This window comes from Phocoena sinus, chromosome 14, assembly GCF_008692025.1.
Source record: "Phocoena sinus isolate mPhoSin1 chromosome 14, mPhoSin1.pri, whole genome shotgun sequence".
Lineage (NCBI taxonomy): Eukaryota > Metazoa > Chordata > Mammalia > Artiodactyla > Phocoenidae > Phocoena > Phocoena sinus.
This window is the reverse complement of record NC_045776.1, coordinates 57,170,600-57,192,625: the sequence shown is the minus strand read 5'-3', so window position 1 is coordinate 57,192,625 and position 22,026 is coordinate 57,170,600. Positions and strand designations below refer to the sequence as shown.

The window sequence follows — 22,026 nt, the reverse complement described above, 5'->3', positions numbered from 1 at the left end:
TGTAAGCAGCTTGAGTCCCTTTTGGGTTAGTGGTTTTATTATGCTTCACTTTATTGCACTTCGCAGATACTGTGTTTTTTACAAAGTGAAGATCTGGGGCAACCCTGCATCGGTCAAGTCTACTGGTGCTATTTTTCCAATATCATAACTTTTTAATTAAGGTACGTGCAGTTGACCCTTAAACAATGCAGGGGTTGGGGTGCCAGCCGCTGAGCAGCTGAACATCTACATATAACTTTACAGTCCTTTGTACCCATGGTTCTGCACCTGCAGGTTCAACCAGGGGGACCCTGCAGTACCGTAGTACCTATTTAGTGAAAAAATACATATGAGTGGACCTGCACAGTTCAAACCCGTGTTGCTCAAGGGTCAAGTATGTATTGTTTTTTTCAGACATAATGCATTGTACACTTAAAAGACTACGGCATAGTGCAAACATAAGTTTTTGTCTTTTAGAAAGTATTTTTATAAAGGCATAATAATTGCAGCTGTGAGGTAATTTTTTTACCCTCTGCTGAGATTTTGAGAGCTATACTATCCTTTCAGACTTCAAACAAGCTACCTGAGGAATTATTATTATCATATGTATGTATATATATATATATATATATATATATATATATTTTACATCTTTATTGGAGTATAATTGCTTTACAATGGTGTGTTAGTTTCTGCTGTATAGCAAAGTGAATCAGCTATAGATATACATATATCCCCATATCTCCTCCCTCTTGCGTCTCCCTCCCACCCTCCCTATCCCACCCCTCCAGGCAGTCACAAAGCACCGAGCTGATCTCCCTGTGCTATGCGGCTGCTTCCCACTAGCTATCTAACTTGCGATTGGTAGTGTATATATGTCCATGCTTCTCTCTTGCTTTGTCACAGCTTACCGTTCCCCCTCCCCATATCCTGAAGTCCATTCTCTAGTAGGTCTGTGTCTTTATTCCTGTCTTACCCCTAGGTTCTTCATGACATTTTTTCCCCTTAAATTCCATATATATGTGTTAGCATACAGTATTTGTCTTTCTCTTTCTGACTTACTTCACTCTGTATGACAGACTCTAGGTCTATCCACCTCATTACAAATAGCTCAATTTCGTTTCTTTTTATGGATGAGTAATATTCCATTGTATATATGTGCCACATCTTCTTTATCCATTCATCTGATGATGGACACTTAGGTTGTTTCCATCTCCGGGCTATTGTAAATAGAGCTGCAATGAACATTTTGGTACATGACTCTTTTTGAATTTTGGTTTTCTCAGGGAATATGCCCAGTAGTGGGATTGCTGGGTCGTATGGTAGTTCTATTTGTAGTTTTTTAAGGAACCTCCATACTGTTCTGCACAGTGGCTGTATCAATTTACATTCCCACCAGCAGTGCAAGAGGGTTCCCTTTTCTCCACACCCTCTCCAGCATTTATTGTTTATAGATTTTTTGAACAATTATAAATCTATTGTTTATAGATTTTCATTTCTGATATTTGTGTCTTCCCTGTTTTTGTCTTAGTTAGCCTGTTTAAAGGCTTGTTGATTTTATTCGTCTTTTCAAAGTACCAAGTTTTGGTTTCCTTGATCTCTACTGATTTACTGTTTTCAATTTCATTGACTTCTAATTCTTATTATTTCTTTTCTTCAGCTTACTTTGAATTTGATGATGGCCATTCTGACAGGTGTGAGATGATATCTCATAGTAGTTTTGATTTGCATTTCTCTAATGATTAATGATGTTGAGCATTCTTTCATGTGTTTGTTGGCATTCTGTATATCTTCTTTGGAGAAATGTCTGTTTAGGTCTTCTGCCCATTTTTGGATGGGGTTGTTTGTTTTTTTGTTATTGAGCTGCATGAGCTGCTTGTAAATTTTGGAGATTAATCCTTTGTCAGTTGCTTCATTTGAAAATATTTTCTCCCATTCTGAGGGTTGTCTTTTGGTCTTGTTTATGGTTTCCTTTGCTGTGCAAAAGCTTTGAAGTTTCATTAGGTCCCATTTGTTTATTTTTGTTTTTATTTCCATTTCTCTAGGAGGTGGGTCAAAAAGGATCTTGCTGTGATTTATGTCATAGAGTGTCCTGCCTATGTTTTCCTCTAAGAGTTTGATAGTTTCTGGCCTTACATTTAGGTCTTTAATCCATTTTGAGCTTATTTTTGTGTATGGTGTTAGGGAATGATCTAATCTCATACTTTTACATGTACCTGTCCAGTTGTCCCAGCACCACTTATTGAAGAGGCTGTCTTTTCTCCACTGTACATTCCTGCCTCTTTATCAAAGATAAGGTGACCATATGGGCGTGGGTTTATCTCTGGGCTTTCTATCCTGTTCCACTGATCTTTCTGTTTTTGTGCCAGTACCATACTGTCTTGATTACTGTAGCTTTGTAGTATAGTCCGAAGTCAGGGAGCCTGATTCCTCCAGCTCCGTTTTTTGTTCTCAAGATTGCTTTGGCTATTCGGGGTCTTGTGTGTTTCCATTCAAATTGTGAACTTTTGTGTTCTAGTTCTGTGAAAAATGCCAGTGGTAGTTTGATAGGGATTGCATTGAATCTGTAGATTGCTTTGGGTAGTATAGTCATTTTCACAATGTTGATTCTTCCAATCCAAGAACATGGTATATCTCTCCATCTGTTCGTATCATCTTTAATTTCTTTCATCAGTGTCTTATAATTTTCTGCATACAGGTCTTTTGTCTCCTTAGGTAGGTTTATTCTTAGATATTTTATTCTTTTTGTTGCAGTGGTAAATGGGAGTGTTTTCTTGATTTCACTTTCAGATTTTTCATTATTAGTGTATAGGAATGCCAGAGATTTCTGTGCATAAATTTTGTATCCTGCTACTTTACCAAATTCATTGAATAGCTCTAGTAGTTTTCTGGTAGCATCTTTAGGATTCTCTATGTATAGTATCATGTCATCTGCAAACAGTGACAGCTTTACTTCTTCATTTCTGATTTGGATTCCTTTTATTTCCTTTTCTTCGCTGATTGCTGTGGCTAAAACTTCCAAAACTATATTGAATAAGAGTGGTGAGAGTGGGCAACCTTGTTTTAAATGTAAATGGACTAAATGCTCCGACCAAAAGACACAGGTTGGCTGAATGGATACAAAAACAAGACCCATATATTTGCTGTCTACAAGAAACCCACTTCAGACCTAGAGACACATACAGACTGAAAGTGAGGGGATGGAAAAAGATATTTCATGCAAATGGAAACCAAAAGAAAGCTGGAGTAGCAATTCTCATATCAGACAAAATAGACTTAAACATAAAGACTATTAGAAGAGACAAAGAAGGACACTACATAATGATCAAGGGATCGATCCAAGAAGAAGATATAACAATTGTAAATATTTATGCACCCAACATAGGAGCACCTCAATACATAAGGCAAATACTAACAGCCATAAAAGGGGAAAATTAAATACAAAGAAAACATATTAAAAGCAGCAAGGGAGAAACAACAAATAACACACAAGGGAATCCCCATAAGGTTAACAGCTGATCTTTCAGCAGAAACTCTGCGAGCCAGAAGGGACTGGCAGGACACATTTATAGTGATGAAGGAGAAAAACCTGCAACCAAGATTACTCTACCCAGCAAGGATCTCATTCAGATTTGATGGAGAAATTAAAACTTTTACAGACAAGCAAAAGCTGAGAGAGTTCAGCACCACCAAACCAGCTTTACAACAAATGCTAAAGGAACTTCTCTAGGCAAGAAACACAAGAGAAGGAGAAGACCTACAATAATGAACCCAAAACAATTAAGAAAATGGGAATAGGAACATACATATTGATAAGACATTTAAGGTATTTAATTTTTGACAGTTTGATTAATATGTGTCTTGGCATATTTCTCCTTGGATTTATCCTGTATGGGACTCTCTGTTCTTCCTGGACTTGATTAACTATTTTCTTTCCCATATTAGGGAAGTTTTCAACTATAATCTCTTCAAATATTTTCTCAGTCCCTTTCTTTTTCTCTTCTTCTTCTGGAACCCCTATAATTCGAATGTTGGTGCGTTTGATGTTGTCCCAGAGGTCTCTGAGACTGTCCTCAGTTCTTTTCATTCTTTTTTCTTTATTATGCTCTGCAGTAGTTATTTCCACTATTTTATCTTCCAGGTCACTTATCCGTTCTTCTGCCCGAGTTACTCTGCGATTGATCCCATCTAGAGTATTTTTCATTTCATTTATTGTGTTGTTCATCGTTGTTTGTTTCATCTTTAGTTCTTCTAGGTCCTTGTTAAATGTTTCTTGCATTTAGTCTATTCTATTTCCAAGATTTTGGATCATCTTTACTATCATTCTGAATTCTTTTTCAGGTAGACTGCCTATTTCCTCTTCATTTGTTAGGTCTGGTGGGTTTTTGTCTTGCTCCTTCATCTGCTGTGTGTTTTTCTGTCTTCTCATTTTGCTTATCTTTCTGTGTTTGGGGTCTCCTTTTGGCAGCCTGCAGGTTCGTAGTTCCTGTTGTTTTTGTTGTCTGTCCCCAGTGGCTAAGGTTGGTTCAGTGGGTTGTGTAGGCTTCCTGGTGGAGGGGACTAGTGCCTGTGTTCTGGTGGATGAGGCTGGATCTTGTCTTTCTGGTGGGCAGGTCCACGTCTGGTGGTGTGTTTTGGGGTATCTGTGGACTTTTTATGATTTTAGGCAGCCTCTCTGCTAATGGGTGGGGTTGTGTTCCTGTCTTGCTAGTTGTTTGGCAAAGGATGTCCAGCACTGTAGCTTGCTGGTCGTTGAGTGAAGCTGGGTGCTGGTGTTGAGATGGAGATCTCTGGGAGATTTTCGCTGTTTGATATTATGTGGAGCTGGGAGGTCTCTTGTGGACCAGTGTCCTGAAGTTGGCTCTCTCTCCTGGCTGCTGCACCAAGAGCCTTTCATCCACATGGCTCAGAATAAAAGGGGGAAAAAGTAGAAAGAAAGAATTAGTAGAAGTAGAAAGAGAGAAAGAACGAAAGAAAGGCGGGAGGGAGGGAGGGAGGAAGGAAGGAAGGAGGGATGGAAGGAAAAAGAGAAAGGAGATAAAGAAATAAAATAAAGTAAGATAAAATATAATAAAGTTATTAAAATAAAAAAATAATTATTAAGAAAAAAAAATGGATAGAACCCTAGGACAAATGGTGGAAGCAAAGCTATACAGACAAAATCTCACACAGAAGCATACACATACACACTCACAAAAAGAGGAAAAGGGGAAAAAATCATAAATCTTGCTCTCAAAGTCCACGTCCTCAATTTGGGATGATTCGTTGTCTAAAGGAGGGAAGGAAGGAAAGAAAGAAAGAAAGAAAGAAAGAAAGAAAAGGAAGAAAGAAGATAAAGTAAAATAAAGTTTTTAAAATAAAATATAATTATTAAGAAAAAAATTTTTTAAAAAATGGATGGATAGAACCGTAGGACAAATGGTGGAAGCAAAGCTATACAGACAAACTCTCACACAGAAGCATACACAGACACACTCACAAAAAGGAAAAGGGGAAAAAATCATAAATCTTGCTCTCAAAGTCCACCTCCTCAATTTGGGATGATTCCTTGTCTATTCAGGTATTCCACAGGTGCAGGTCCATCAAGTTGATTGTGGAGCTTTAATCCGCTGCTCCTGGGAGAGATTTCCCTTTCTCTTCTTTGTTCTCACAGCTCCCAGGGGCTCAGCTTTGGATTTGGCCCCGCCTCTGCGTGTAGGTCGCCTGAGGGCGTCTGTTCTTCGCTCAGACAGGACGGGGTTAAAGGAGCCGCTGATTCAGGGGCTCTGGTTTACTCAGGCCGGGGGCGGCACGTAGTGCTGGGGGGGCCTGCGGCGGCAGAGGCCGGCATGACGTTGCACCAGCCTGAGGCGCCGTGCGTTCTCCCGGAGGAGTTGACCCTGGATCCCGGGAACCTGGCAGTGGCGGGCTGCACAGGCTCCCCAGAAGGGGGGTGTGGATAGTGACCTGTGCTCGCACACAGGCTTGTTGGTGGCGGCAGCAACAGCCTTAGCGTCTCATGCCCGTCTCTGGGGTCCGCGCTTTTAGCCGCAGCTCACGCCCGTCTCTGGAGCTCCTTTAAGCAGCGTTCTTAATCCCCTCTCCTCGCGCACCAGAAAAGAAAGAGGTAAGAAAATGTCTCTTGCCTCTTCGGCAGCTCCAGACTTTTCCCCGGACTCCCTCCCTGCTAGCCGTGGTGCACTAACCCCCTGCAGGCTGTGTTCACGCCGCCAACCCCAGTCCTCTCCCTGCGCTCCGACCAAAGCCCGAGCCTCAGCTCCCAGCCCCGCCCGCCCCGGCAGGTGAGCAGACAAGCCTCTCGAGCTGGTGAGTGTCCATCGGCTCTGATCCTCTGTGCTGGAATCTCTCCGCTTTGCTCTCCGCACCCCTGTTGCTAAGCTGTCCTCCGCAGCCCCGAAGCTTTTACCCTCTGCCACCCGCAGTCTCCGCCCGCAAAGGGGCTTCCTAGCGTGTGGAAAATTTTCCTGCTTCACAGCTCCCTCCCACTGGTGCAGGTCCCGTCCCTATCCTTTTGTCTCTGTTTATTCTTTTTTCTTTTGCCCTACCCAGGTACGTGGGGGGTTTCTTGCCTTTTGGGAGGTCTGAGGTCTTCTGCCAGCGTTCGGTAGTTGTTCTGTAGGAGTTGTTTCACGTGTAGATGTGTTTCTGGTGTATCTGTGGGGAGGAAGGTGATCTCCGCGTCTTACTCTTCCGCCATCTTCCCGGAAGCCTCAAAGCATAAGTTTTATATGCACTGGGAAACCAAAATATTGGTGTGACATTTTTTTGCAGTATTCGCTTTATTGCTGTGGTCTGGAACTGGACCCAAAATATCTAGTAGATAGCCTGTAGTGTGTGATTTAATAGAAAATCCTTGATAATTTGATATAGGATCCAAAGTGGAAATCTATCACCTGAGGACGACTAAAGGGCATGAGCTGAAACAGTGTCCACTGCGAAGGCGGGTGCCCCAAGTCGGGGGAACGGTGGCAGCCTGGGGAGGGAGCACGGGGAACGGCCTTTACATTAACAGGGAACCTGCAGCCAGCACCGCCTTGGTGCTACAGATCTTACATCAGAGCTTTTGAAAAGATTTATGTTAGTTATAACCATAAACTGATTTTGAGATAGTTTGTCCTCACACAGCTTATGAAGGCGGTTTTTCTTCCTGAGACATTACCCACAGATCTGTGGCCATGGAGCCCCAAATGTGGCTGTTTTATGCACAACTCTGATGAAATATTTAAAGGTCTGTTAACAAGGATTAAAGCCCTGGGGGTGCTGTTAGAAATTTGGCATTTTTATTTCTTGCAAGAATCCTGTGGGAAAAACATATCTTATGGGAAAAACTAATTGTATTTGTTAAAACAGTAACCATAGAAATAGAGAAGTGGAAACTTAAATAGACGTATTTATCACAAATGGAAACATTTGGAGCTGAATGTCCTCTGCATTATGCCCTCAACCACGTTCCTCTTGGACTCATTGTCTTACAAAATTTTCTTTAAAAGTCTATCAGTTAAAAAAATTAAGTTATTATGATTGCTTTGGCTATAATTGTGAGTTTGATGGCAACTTCAGTTGATTAACAACTTGTTGCCATGGCGACGCACTAACGAGGCATTTCAAAAATTTTTATCCAGAAACCATCTTCAGCAGAATAATCTAGGATGTGTAGTTAAAAAAAAGTGATTTCCAGGCATTATTCCTGACATCCACTCCCCCAGCCCCAAATTCAGGTCCTGGCAGGGGCAGGGAAAAGTTGGTATTTTGCTCATTTCTAAATTTTGAAAACCACTGCCCAAGAAATATGATGAATTGGGCAGTGGCCTTGAAAAAGAAAGAATTTTAGAATAGCTATAGTGAAACTCTTGATTTTCCAGTTTAATGATTAAAAGTCTTTTTCGATAATACTTATTATAGGAATGGACTAGGTGAAAGATGAAGCAGTTGTATTTATGAAAAGCAGATGAGCTTTGAGGGCAGTTAGCAGGGAAGGGAACGGAGCTAATTTTCCAAGAGTGGGAAGGAATGTAGGGGCAGCAGTTCCAACTACGGAGCAGTAGCTCAGGGGAGTCAGGGTTTTCAAATCACGATCAGTGACTTGGAAATGCCGGGCACATTTCTTAACCCTTGTGTATCTATGTCAAACAGAGCTAATATGAAGCGAGGTTAGTTTTTTAAAGTATAATTACTCAACCATAAAAAGGAACGAAATTGTGTCATTTGTAGAGATGTGGATGGACCTAGAGTCTGTCATACAGAGTGCAGTAAGTCAGAAAGAGAAAGACAAATATCATATATTAACACATATATGTGGAACCTAGAAAAGTGGTACAGATGAACATATTTCCTGGGCAGGAATAGAGGTGCAGACATAGAGAACGGACATGTGGACACAGGGAGGGAAGGAGAGGGTGGGACGAATTGAGAGAGTAAGATTGACATATATACACTACCATGCGTAAAATAGATAACTAAGTGGGAACCTGCTGTAAAACACAGGGAGCTCAGCTCTGTGCTCTGTGAAGACCTAGATGGGTGGGATGGCGGGGGGAGGTCCAAGAGAGAGGGGATGTGTGTGTGCATATGGCTGATTCACTTCACTGTGCGGCAGAAACTAACACAGCACTATAAACAATTATATTCCAAAAAAAAAAAAAAAAAAGGTATATTCACTTTTTTATTGCAATTCTTTTCCTTCATGGTCCCTCCATATCAGTTCTTGTCTGGATAGACACATAAGCAGATTGGCTTAACATGGAATTAATGTTTAATGTGTGAAAGTATAGGTAGTTCTGGACGGCAGTCCCCTGTTATTCCATGTTGCTTTGTTTCGTTATGAAAATGCCTTTTTATACTTTTAAATTAACTTTTATTGGAGTATAGTTGCCTTACAATGTTGTGTTAGTTTCTGCCCTACAGCAAAGTGAATCAGTTATACGTATACATATATCCACTCCTTTTTAGATTTCCTTCCCATTTAGGTCACCACAGAGCATTTGAGTAGAGTTCCCTGTGCTATACAGAAGGTTCTCATTAGTTATCTGTTTTATACATAGTAGTGTATAAATCTCCCAATTCATCCCACCCCCTTTTCCCCCCTTGTTAACCATAAGTTTGCTTTCTACATCTGTGACTCTGTTTCTGCTTTGCAGATAAGTTCATCTGTACCACTTTTCTAGATTCCACATATAAGCAGTATTATACGATATTTGCCTTTCTCTTTCTGACTTAACTTCACTCTTGTATAACAAGCTCTTCGTCTATCCGTGTCACTGCAAATGGCAGAAAATGCCTTTTTATATTTTAAAAATGTAATTTACCTCTGCTACAATAGACTCTTAGATAGACTGTTCCCAAATAGCCTCACAAGTTTTATTCTTGGGTGGTTGTCGCAGTAAACTGTTCTCAGCTTAAATCTGGCTTTGCTGTTTACTGGCTGTCTGATCTCTGCAAACCTCCTAAAAGGTTCCTTTTCATCATCTATGAAAACAATGTATAGTGGTCACTAAATGAGAATATATATATATTTTACAACTATGCCTGGAATATGTAGGCACACAACAAAAGTGAATCCCTTTGCCTTACCAGACATGCCTGCTCTTAGACTGTGGAGTGTTTTGAAGGCGCGATACGAGCATTCTTGTCCTTCCCCGAACAGATCTCTGTCCTCAGTGCTATTCCTGTGTCCCCCACCCGATCCACAGCAGAGCTCTGCACCATTGGAAGCAAGATTTACTGTGGTCTTATTAGCACCACTAGTTATGAGTAATGGCTATTGGAATAATATATGAAAACTCAGTTCTTCTTTCTAGAATGAAATTTAAGTCTAAATCTAGTTAACTGAAAATGTATTCATTTAAAGGTAGACAGGTTCAGGTGCAGTAGAGCCTCTTTCTAAATAAGTTCACCTCATACCTATAAGTGCTTATGATTCATTCACCGTAAGCCTTTAAAAATAGATTTGAGGCCTCTGACAATAAAATACACATATCTGGTAAGGCTGTTAAAATGGAAATTAAAAATTTTAAAACCATATAGCAGGAGCAAACAAGTATAATAATCACTTAGGCTAATAAAATTGTTGTGATTGAGCATTAAATTTAGCTCCCCTGTTCCTCGACAGATAAATAACTGCTTATTTTCCAGCTGCCCAAAGGGGCAGCAAGGAGTGATAATTACCGTCGTGCATCTTACTCAGCTGATGGTTTTCGAGGTGTGACAGTGTGTGAGCCAAGGTGCCAGGAGTCTTGAGGGCGGCAGGATGACGGAGGCAGAGTGGCCAAGCTCCGGGGTCTGGGGAAAGTCCCTGGTGTGGGTTCTGGATGGTAAATGATGAGGCAAAGCCAGAAGGACAGTGCCAGTCCAGAAGATGGCCAGCTCTGGGTTTACACGAAGGATTCGCCCTTGGTTTTTTATATGCTGATCTAGTGCTTAAGTGTCCAAGTTATTTTACCAACCATTTGATAACTAATGCATATAGTGGTAATACCATCAGGAAGCATCAGTGTCTGTTTAGGGATAAGAACTTTAGACAGTGGCCAATTTGATTTTCTGACCTTTGTTTTCCAGTTTATCAGAATCTGCGCAAGAAGGCTCTGTATATTTACTTAGCTTTATGCAAACCCAAATATGTGAAAAATCATAAATGTATGAAATACAGTGCTGGAGATGATTTGGTTTTCAAAATTATTCTTTGCTTTACAAAAGGACTCTTCGTAAATATCCTTAAAGTGCCACTCTCCTTCAGTAACATGACCATCTGGTTAGAATTCTTAAGATTCGATTTTCCTCCAAAGTTATGAAGATCCAAAGATATGAAAATATCTTTCCTAAAGACACATATGAATACAGAATTTGGTTATATATTCCAAGTTTAGATGGCCCTTGTAGGGGAGAGTGCCTCATATCATTGGATTAGGAAGGGGTATTTCAAATTTCTACTGTTTTCATTGTAAGTAATTACATACAGCCTTGGAAAGAATAATTTAATATTTCTTAATGAACATAAGGGGAAAATGTTGAATAGAGTACATAAAAAAGTCATGTCTATCTGCTTTCGAAACATTTTTTTAAGATATTATCTTTTTACTGTTTCAGTTTTAGACCTAAAGTCCACAGTAGGATTCCCAGGTTCGGGTCCAGTAGCTGAAATAGAAAGGCCTTGCTCTCCTGTACGCAGGATCTGGCTGGAGCGCTTGACCTGCCTTGTTTGTGTTTAGAGGTGGTTTCCTTGCTTTTGAAACGTAAACAGTTGCGTTGCAAAATTAAAAGAGAAGGACATTGAAAAGGGTTGAAATATTAAAGCTTGAGAAAATTCTCTCTTTCTCCTTCACTACATTATGCACACTTAACATAAACTTCTGTCTACTGATAGATCCAAAGCAGCAGGTGTCATTCTGGAAAGGATGCCAGTTTTGCCCTTTCACAGCTGGACTGCTTAGTTGCCTGGTACTGGCAGTCACATGCAGTTTGGCTGTGTCCAGAGTGCTGAAATATCACCATAAATAAATATAGTACCAGATCAGAACAGCCAGCCCTGTATGACAGCAGCTGAATGTAGAAATATTTTAAATGTTAATAGCTCTATTGAGATGTAATTTACAAACAGTAAAATGCAGAGATTTTAGGTGTGGATTTTGATGAGTTTGAGAAATGTATATCCTATATAACGACCACCCCAATCAAGATTGGGAACGTTTCCAGTGCCACAGAAGGTTCCTTTGTGCTCCTTTGTGGTCAGAGCTGCTCCCCGCCCCCTCCGAGACAGCCAGGCCTTTCTGTGACTGTTGTCAAGCTTCGCATCAGCGGAAACACACAGTGTGCGCTCTCCCGAGTCTGTCCTCTGTGCCCAGCATGGTGTCTGTTCGACTGGTGCATGTTCATGTGTGAATCAACAGTTCATCCTTTTTTGTTGGTGACAGTGGTCATTGTATGCATATACCACACTTGTTTGTGAATGGATACTCACCTGGGGTTGGGCATTTAGGTTGTTGCCAGCTGTTGGCTGTTCTGAATGAAACTGCAAGGAATACTTGTTCACACGGCTTTGTATTTTCATCTGTTTTGGGTGGAATCTCCAGGCATCGCAGGGTAGGCACATATTTAGATTTACAGTTTAACGTTAGTAAACCATTTCCTAAAGTGATTGTACAACTTTACCGCCCCACTGACATTGCATGAGTGTTCTGGGAGCTCCACAGCCTTGCCAGTAATTGGCGTCGTCAGTCATTTAATTTATGGTGTGTGATAGCTGGTCATTTCGGTTTCTCTTACGAATAAGGATGTTGAGGATTTTTTAATCTGCTTGTTGACCATTCATGAACCTTCTTTTTTCCAAGAAGCTTCAAGTCTTTTACCCATTATTTATTGGGTTGTTAAGTCTTTTCTAAGGTAAGTGTAATACAAATGCCTATGGCTTAGTTTTCCTTTTTATTAATGATGATTTTGAAGAACTTAAGTTTTTTATTATGATGACAATTGAATCTATCAGTTTATTCATTTATGGGTAATGCTGTTTTTATGTTAAGAAATTCTTGACTATCTTACTATTATAAAGATTTTATCTTAAGTTTCTTCCTGAGTTTGATAGTTTTAGCTTTTATGTCTAGGTCTATAATCCGTTTCAGACTAATTTGTACGTGGGATGTGAGGTAGCTGTCAGCGGGTTCATTTTGTTTTCACAAGTGGATATCCAGTGGGTCTAGTACCATTTGTTGAAAAGACTGGCCTTATTGAATGCACTTGTGCTTCTTGAAGAGCAATTGACTGTATATATATGTCAATATATGTACACTATTCTGTTCCAAAAATATATTTGTCTATCCTTATCCCGGAACAACACTGTCTTAAGACTGTGGCGTTACGGTAAGTGTAGACCTCAGATAGTATGGGTTTTCTTACTTTGTTCATTTTTTTCCCCAAATTGTTGTTCCACCTGGTAATATTTACTTTCAGGCTCCAATACTTCCTGCAGTATTTCTTGTAGTGCAAATCCGTAGGTGATTACTTTTTCAGTTCTTTCAGCAAAATAAAATTCCTTTATTTTACTCCTTTTTGAAGGATATTTTTATAAAATTTAAAATCTTAGGTTGACAGTGTTTTTCCTCTCAGTGCTTTGACAGTGTCATTTCATTGTCTCCATGCCTCTGCTGTCTCTGATGAGAGGTTGGCTGACACTCCTGTCATGGTTCTTCTGTATGTAATTTGTTGTGCTTCTCTGACTGCTTTCAAGATGTTTTCCTTTGTCTTTCATTTTCAGTAGTTTGACTATGAGTTGCCTAGTTTTTTTTTTTCCTTTCTATTTATTTTGCTTGGGTTTTGCTGTTCTTCTTAAGCTTATGAATTGGCATTTGGGACCAAAATAGGGAGATTTTTTGACATTATTCTTTCAACTTTTGTCTTGTTTGGCCATTATTTATGCTCCATGTTCATCTCTCCTTCTGGACCCCAAATACTGATACATGTATGTTAGACCAGTTGATATTATCTCATAAGTACTTGGGCTCTTTTCATTTTTTATAATCTTTTTTTTTTTTGCGGTACGTGGGCCTCTCACTGTTGTGGCCTCTCCCGTTGCGGAGCACAGGCTCCGGACGCGCAGGCTCAGCGGCCATGGCTCACTGGCCCAGCCGCTCCGCGGCATGTGGGATCCTCCCGCACTGGGGCACGAACCTGTGTCCCCTGCATCGGCAGGCGGACTCTCAACCACTGCGCCACCAGGAAAGCCCCCGTTTTTTAAAAAAATCTTTTACTGTGTATACTTGACATTAATAATTTCTATGAATCTGTTTTCATGTTCACTCACCTTTTTATCATGCCAGCTACAGTCTGTTAAACCCATCCAGAAACTTTTAAATTTTGCTTTTCAGTTGTAGAATTTCCATTTGTTTCTCCTTTATAGTTTCCATTTCACTGTCCGGATTCCCTGTCTGTTTCCTCATCAAGACCATTTTTCCTTTAAACCCTTGAACCTATTTTGATAGCTAAAGTCCCAACAAGAAATAGATGTTGTCTGCTAGCTACAACATCTGGGTCAACTCAGGGTCTCTTTCTATTGACTGCTTTTAAAAAAAAAAAATGAGTATGGCTCACATTCACATGGTTATTTGCATGTCTAATGAATTTTTATTCTATGTTGGACATTATGATGATACAATGTACAGAGTTGGGACTATTTGTCTTCCTTTAAAAAGGGTAGTTTGTTTTATCAGACAGTTAATTACTGGCGGTTTCTTAATCTTGTTGAGGCTTAATTTTAACCTTTTTTAGGGCTGGTCTAGAGTAGCCCTTATGTAGGACATGGTTTTGACTCTGACACTATGGACTTTTTGGTGTCTCGGTCAAATTCTCATGGTATTATTGAGCTCTCTCCACTCTGGTCTCTCTACTCTCCCAGTGCTGTGTGTCCTCTAGTGTCTTTGTCTCACTCTCAGCTCTGTATCAGCTGCTCTCTGCTTGGCTTCACCAAGTCTCACCTTGCACATGTGCAGTCCAGCCCTTGGCCAAGGTCCTGTGAGTAGCCCACCTAGACTTCTGGGGTCCCCTTCTTGGAGCTCTGTCTTCTCCAGTCTTTGTCCTCCAATTTCCAGCTGCTTCCTCAGCTCTGAACTATAATCTTTGTCTCCTCAGCACAGCCCAACTCCTTTTTTATGTTTCTCCTCCCTGTGCTGCTGGGAGGAAATGGTCTCCAGGCTGACATTCAGGGCTCATCTTGGTGCACTTAGGGATCACATTTCTGTGCTGCCTGTTGTCCAGTGTCTGAAATCACCACTTCATATATTTTGTCCAGTTTTATAGTAGTTACTCTGTCATGTGCAGAAGCCTCAGTGTGGTAGAAGTATTGTTTTGAACGTTGTTCCCGAGATTACTGGTTCTCAAACTTAAGCTTGCATCAGATGCATCTGGAGGACTCGTTTACACAGAGACCCTTAAGCCCCATCCTTTAGTGTTTCTGATTCAGTAGGATTGGATTGGGGCCTGACAATTTGCATTGTCCAGGTGATAACTGATGCTGCTGGTCTGGAAACCACACTTTGAGAACCACTTACTTGGAAAGATGGATCTTGAGAAAAAAATGTTGGGATTTTATTTGGCACTTACTCCATACAATTTTTACCTTTCTTTTTTTGGGTGGGTAATAATACTTACATCTCAGTTTATTATAACATTATACGTCTTGCTCTTTTCATTCAAAGTATGAATCAATGAGGAATTTTTTTTTTTGCACTGAGGAGGATAGATTCTCCTTTTAATTGATAGAAACAGAAAATACATGAGAGAATAAGTAAAGTTATTTAACAATGAAATACTACCATTCTTTTTTTTTTTTTGCCTTCACAAATAAATTTGATTCTTTCAAGTTATGAAACTTGTAGAACATGGAGTGTGATAAGTTTCAGAAGTAATTGCTTTTTGTTTCAGAAATAGAGTTTTATTTTAATTATTCTCAGACTTATTTGTATATATGTGAAGTGTGTGTGTGCGCTTTGTAGGTGAGATGTGAAACAGTGATAACCAGTAGGCTTGTTGGACCGGGCTCTACCTTGTCATGTCCTCAGGTTTCCTGACAACTTACGCTTCATCCCTGAATAACTCTTAATCCTTCTACCTTAGCATCACATATTGTCTGCTTTCTTTGCCTCTTTTGGTTCCATGGCCCTATCTCTCATTTGTCAGGATTTTGACATTTATTGCTTCCTTTTACTCTAGTCCATATATTTCCCATCAGCGTAAGGTTTATACTGGTGTCAGATGGTGACTCTCATTGTTGAGGATGCTGACATTGTTCTTGCAGTGGCTGCAGCACAGGAAGTGTTCTCTCAACAACATCATAGAATATCTTGGATGGGAAAACGGATTCGTCCTATCCTTTCAAATTCTAATCAATCCTTGACAGATTTTTTATTTTTATTTATTTATTTTTATAAATTTGCTTATTTATTTTTGGCTGTTGCGTCCTCATTGCTGCACGCGGGCTTCCTCTAGTTGCAGCAAGCGGGGGCTACTCTTCGTTGCGGTGCGCGGGCCTCTCATTGCGGTGGCTTCTCTTGTTGTGGAGTACAGGCTCTAGGCACGTGGGCTTCAGTAGTTGTGGCCCGTGGGCTCAGTAGTTGTGGTGCACGGGCTTAGTTGCTCCACAGCATGTGGGATCTTCCTGGACCAGGGATCGAACCCGTGTCCCCTGCATTGGCAGGTGGATTCTTAACCACTGTGCCACCAGGAAAGTCCCGACAGATTTTTTAATGTAACAACTTTTTAAATTTTTTGGAAAAATTGGTACAACAGCCTTTGGTGGTTAGATTAGAAAGCTGTTTCATAGCACAGTTTCAATATTGTTTCAGCTGAAATGTGAGATTACAGCAATTTTAATCTCAATTTCAGAGATATGTTCTCTAATATTTTGACACAGGCATAGTGATATACTGATTACTAAATTCTCATTTCCAACAGGTCCATTTTGATGGCTGGGACCACAAATATGACTACTGGATGGATACAGACAGCCCTGACATTCACCCAGTCGGATGGTGTGACGTCACAGGTCATCCCCTGGAAGTGCCGCATTGTGAGTATCTTGCTCTTTGTGTTGTTGCTTTTTAAATACGTAACCTGGAGCCTATCTTAATGCTGTTTATTTCATGTCATCATAAGTATTTTAAAGCTCAGTATCACATAGGTGAATTGATTAATCAGCACTATAGCTACACTGAAAGCCAGTTATTCACAATTAAGCCTCAAAAGACATGCTCTGTATAAGTGAAGAGTTATCAACATTAAGGAATTATTTTGATAATGTTGTCTGGCAGAATCTTTGTTTTCCACATTTGAGTTTGGAAAACTGAGCCAGGTCTAAATCCATCTAATTTGGGCCTTCACTTTTAGCTGAAGTACTTTTTGTTTTCTTAAACATCTTATCTTAATTGATTTTGTTTTATAGAGTAGGTTTCAAAAAGTTTTAGAAGAACAGAAGTATTTTAAACTTCAGCAATTAAAAAAATTTTAGTTGTAAAAATTGGAAAAAAGACAACCTTCTGTTATGTCGGTATCTTCATTATTTCTGTCTTTCTGGGTACTTAAAGTTAAGGAGGTAATTAACCATTCTAAATTCTAATAAACCTCGAACCAAAATATTTCATTCTTTCATCTGCAGGATTCCTCTGATCAGAGTAGACTGACATGACTAATAACTAGTTTCAGACATTTTGCGAGCACTCTCCATCCTTATGTTTGCTTTGTTCCCCCACTGCTTCTGTTGTCCTCCCTTTGGTTTCTTGGGGTGAAGGTAACCTTGTCTCCTGTTAATGAGGGTGAACCAGCCCAATGATGCTTGAAACTTAGATCTAAAAGGATTAACTGTGTCTTTGAAAGAGTTCCTTAACTTCTTTTAGAAATAAGGAGAATTACTGACTCAATAACTTGACAAACATTTTGACATTGTGCTGGATTCTTCAAAAGCTACACATGGATGAGGTGCAGGTCCTCATGCAACTTACAGTGCATTAGCAAGTGCAGGGTCTGCATACAGAGAATGTAAAACAGGGAGAACAAGGTCAGTTCCATGGAGGGGGAAGGGTTAGCATATTTGCTTTGTACTTTTCGCTGATCCCACTTTCTGTTCTCCCTGATCTTGCATCCCATCTTGCCAGGGAGGTGTCTCTTGGTTGATGTTAACTCATCCCAGTAAGCTTCTCAAGTAGGGATTTCAAGGGAGATGGGCCTGGATCAGCGTTTCAGGTACAGAGACAGCTGTCTTCATTCCGCCTCACCCCTTACCTGTTCCTTGGTCAGGCTGCCTACCTGGCTTCTCGACCCAAATGTCTCAGAAGCTTCGCAAAGTCTATGGATCGAACCTCAGCTCCATCCCAAGCCAAAAGCTTGTCTTTCTACCGTAGTTGCTACTTGATTCCAAAGTTGTTGCTTCCCATGCAGTCATTCTAGACTCTGCTCCCTCCCTACCCCTCCCTCACCCCACACATACAGCCAGTCATCAAGTCTTGATGGTTCTCTTTCTTGATTTCTCAGAGCCCATCTCTGAGCCCTTCTTCCCCTTCCCAGTACCATTGCATTTGAGTTCTCATCATAGGTACAAATGGTTTGCAGAATATGGTCTGCAATTTGCTGGTTAGTGAGTCACACTGATCCTCCCAATCTAAAAATTCAGGCTCTAGAGGCAGGATTGCCTAGTGGTTGAGCGTGTGAAATCTGGAGTCAGAATGCTGACATGTGAATCTCAGTATCACTGCTTTGCTTAGCTGTGTGATCTGTGCCTGTTTCCTCATCTAGAAAATGGAGGTGATATTAGTGAGTCAGTCTCATAATCTGTAATGGTGAAATGAGATAAATTTGTGCATAATACCTCGAAAACTGCCTGGCCCACAGGATGTGCTCAATTAGTGTTAGCTGCTATCAGAAAATGATGTAACATTCTGTAGATTTTCATTTTTACCTAAAACTACGTGAATTACTAAGGCTTACAAAATTCGAAATTGTGCTAAAATGAATAGGTGACTAGAGTTTTCCAAATATTTCAATTCAGTTTTTTCTTAAGTCAGGCTTTCATGTATTCCTGGCAATATTATAAGACTCCTGTTTTGAGTATGTGCACTTAAGTAATTGGAATCCCTATTATTTGGGGGAATTAGATGTCTTCAGTTGGTCATGATATTGTATTACTGCTGTGCTTGCTCTTGGGTTATAAACATGTTTGTTTGGATTAATTATTATTAATACAGTTTATTATAGGTTACTTGTTTAACCCTGTTTTTTGTAATTATTCATATCTGCATCATAGTCTTATTAATTTTTAAATACCTAGACTTGAAGACATGTTCATAGTGTGGTTCAGTATATATCATCCATGGCCCCACCGTTAAAGCAAAAATACACACACACACACACACACACACACACACACACACACACACACACACACAATCCTACTCCAGTATTTATTTGCCTACTTATTTATCACAGAATCTTTTTCCACTGGAAAGTAAAGACAAATGGTTTGTCTAGGTCCTCCAACAAAACAAAATTTGACGGTCTAGCATTGATGTCGCAACAGCTTCCTAACTATCTTGTCTCATTTCTTTGCTGTAACCGTCTGTGTAAAACCCAAATCTAACCTCTTAGCAGTATCTTTAGGCTTGAGACTCCTTCACACGTACCAGGCCTGTCGCAGTCTGTCCTCTGCTCACCTCATGCCTTACCCTTCTACCGTTTTCCACCAAGAACAGAATTACTTCATTTATACTAAACAGAATGACTCATAGTGCCTTGAACATTGGCCTCATAAGATTCTGAAGACAATACGTCAGCTACACTCTGCTCTCTGAACTTCGTTTACAGAAAGTCACACCCTGCAGTTGGTGTCAGATGCCTGTGTGGTGGGGAGCTGGCAGGGGCACTTGCTCCACAGTATGGACCACGTGTAGCCTCTTCATTCCTGTCCCATCTCTTGTGGGTGTATTTGTACAAACAACCACATCAAATCATCTTTTACTGCCCATGCTATTTTAAGTCAAAACGTTGATCTTATTTACTCATACAATTCAAACCAAATGTGTATGTCCAGTATCTTTGATAATCAGATCAAAGTAATTATTGGGTTGGCCAAAAAGTTCATTCGGGTTTTCCGTACCATCTTACTAAAAATCTGAACCAACTTTTCGGCCAACCCAATACATTTTGTAAGTAGATCTATAAAACCACACAGAACATTTTATCACATATGAGCAGATAAAGTCATCTTACCAACATTAATTTTCAGATATTTTAAGGTATTTTCAGAGATTTTAACTTTCAGACATTGTTTGTACTCTGTTGTTTTACTTTTGTGATATTTATGTGATTCAACAATTGCCTTGAGTGCTTTATTACATATAATATGATAGCTTTATTGATCAAACATTGCAAAGACTACTAAACGTTTAGGGCTTGGAAAAAGGCTTAATTTTTATTTTAACTTATTTAATTTTGGCTGTATCGGGTCGTCGCTGCTGCGTGCAGTCTCCCTCCAGTTGCTCACTCCCTGCCACGGTGCACAGGCCTCTCACCGCGGCGGCCTCACCCGTTGCAGAGCATAAGCTTCAGGTACACAGGCTTCAGTAGTTGTGGCATGCAGGCTCAGTAGTTGTGGCTCGTGGGCTCTAGAGCACAGTCTCCGTAGTTGTGACGCACAGGCTTAGTCACCCCGCGGCATGTGGGATCTTCCCGGACTGGGGCACGAACCCGCATCCCCTGCATCGGCAGGCGGACTCTCAACCACTGCGCCACCAGGGAAGCCCTCTCATGCACATTTTATTAGACTTAATTAAAATTTTATTTATCTAAATGAGTTTGTATCTATTTCTAATGTCATTCAATCAACATATTTATACTCACTGCAGAAACCGAGCCAAGATGTAGTACATGCTGTATAGCCCCATACTTCTGTAGAAATGTTTGTGCAGTGTATTTTGACCAAGACCGTGATATTTAATAATCCATAATCTTCAATCACAAAGGACAAATGTAAGTTCTTGAAAAGGTAACTGTGAAAAGCCTCTTGAGAGTGAAACTTTAATGTCCCCATTCAGCTGGGAAGAGCGCCAGCTTGTAAGATCAGGTGACGATGACTTCCTCTTAGTCTCTGTTACCAGCCAGGTGCTCACAGACACTTCACCTTGTGTCCACTGTCCGACTGAAATCTCCTTTTCTTAGGCCATGTGGACACAATTTTCCTGTTTTATCTGACATATAATCCTGCATGGTGAACTTTTTCTACAAGTAGAATCAAAATTAAATACTTAAGATTTAGCACTAAGGTGTCAGGATCTTTCTGTTGTGCTTTGCATTCCCTGAATGTCCTTAAAAAGATATAAAAATATCAGAACCAAAAGCCCATGCCAACTTCAGGCAGCTACAGCATTGCCTTTTGGCAGTCTTTTCAGTCATAGCGTTTGGAAACTGTAATTCCAGTCACATTCAATGCTAAATTTGTTTAAATAGAGCTCATTTCTTTTATTATATTATTAATCATTTGTCCACAAATCCACCAGGCAATGGGATGCCCGATGTTTTTGGCTTTGGAAATTTACCGAGCTTGAGAAGCAAGATGATAGACTTCAGAGTTAGAAAAACTTGGGTTTAAATTTCCATTCTGCCCTGACTGCCTGTGCCTTTGGGCGAGTTACTTCACCTGTGGGACTCGCAGGCTTGGGAGATGAAATGCCTTGACCACTGTAATGCCTGCTGCTGGTTGTCTGGGCTCAGTGACCCCACAGGAAGGAGCAGGACTGGGTGAAGAGCACAGGCACATTTGCTTCCTAGGCCACCGTTTCTCTTCATTGATCCAGAAAATTGGGAGTTGACTTTACTTCCTAAAGCTTAAACAACCAGTATGGTTCTTTGTTATAATTGCACTGTCCATAAAGGGGCTGCTGATCTCTGAGTGAATTTGGAATGACATGTAGGACAGTTTGAAAAATTTAGAACGACTGACTTAGACCAGAAAAGCAGGCCCTTGGGGCTTCCCTGGTGGCGCAGCGGTTGAGAGTCTGCCTGCCGTTGCAGGGGACACGGGTTTGTGCCCCGGTCCGGGAGGATCCCACATGCCACAGAGCGGCTGGGCCCGTGAGCCATAGCCACTGAGCCTGCACGTCTGGAGCCTGTGCTCCGCAACGGGAGAGGCCACAACAGTGAGAGGCCCGCGTACCGCAAAAAAAAAAAAAAAGCAGGCCGCATAAGCCCCATGAAACTACGAATGAAAGAACTTTGCTGTTCTTTAAAATAAAAATCTGAATATGTTTTGCACCCAGTTCCAATGTGTGTGTGGGTTTTTCACCCACACCAAGCAATTCTCCGACACCAGCCAGGTGTCCCACGGTTCAGCTCAAGTCTAACACTGTTTACTGGAGGTTAGGGCTCAGTCCTACATGACTGCCCCCCCATCCCCATCCCCAGTTCACACACGAGTCACAAGTCCAGGTGGTCACCTGTGCTTCCGGGGGACTGGCTGTAGATCTGGAGGTTCCCACCACCCTCTCCTTAGGTTTGATTTGCTAGAGCAGCTCACAGAACTCA

General features: G+C 40.8%; 1 protein-coding gene across 1 annotated transcript in view; it reads left to right on the top strand.

The window, feature by feature from the left end:
• Positions 1 to 22,026, top strand: part of L3MBTL4 (L3MBTL histone methyl-lysine binding protein 4) — a 362,994-nt gene that overhangs the window by 175,751 nt on the left and 165,217 nt on the right. The window contains exon 13 of the mRNA XM_032654462.1: positions 16,414 to 16,528. Coding sequence (XP_032510353.1) covers positions 16,414 to 16,528 — 115 coding nt within the window. The remainder of the gene's footprint in view (positions 1 to 16,413; positions 16,529 to 22,026) is intronic.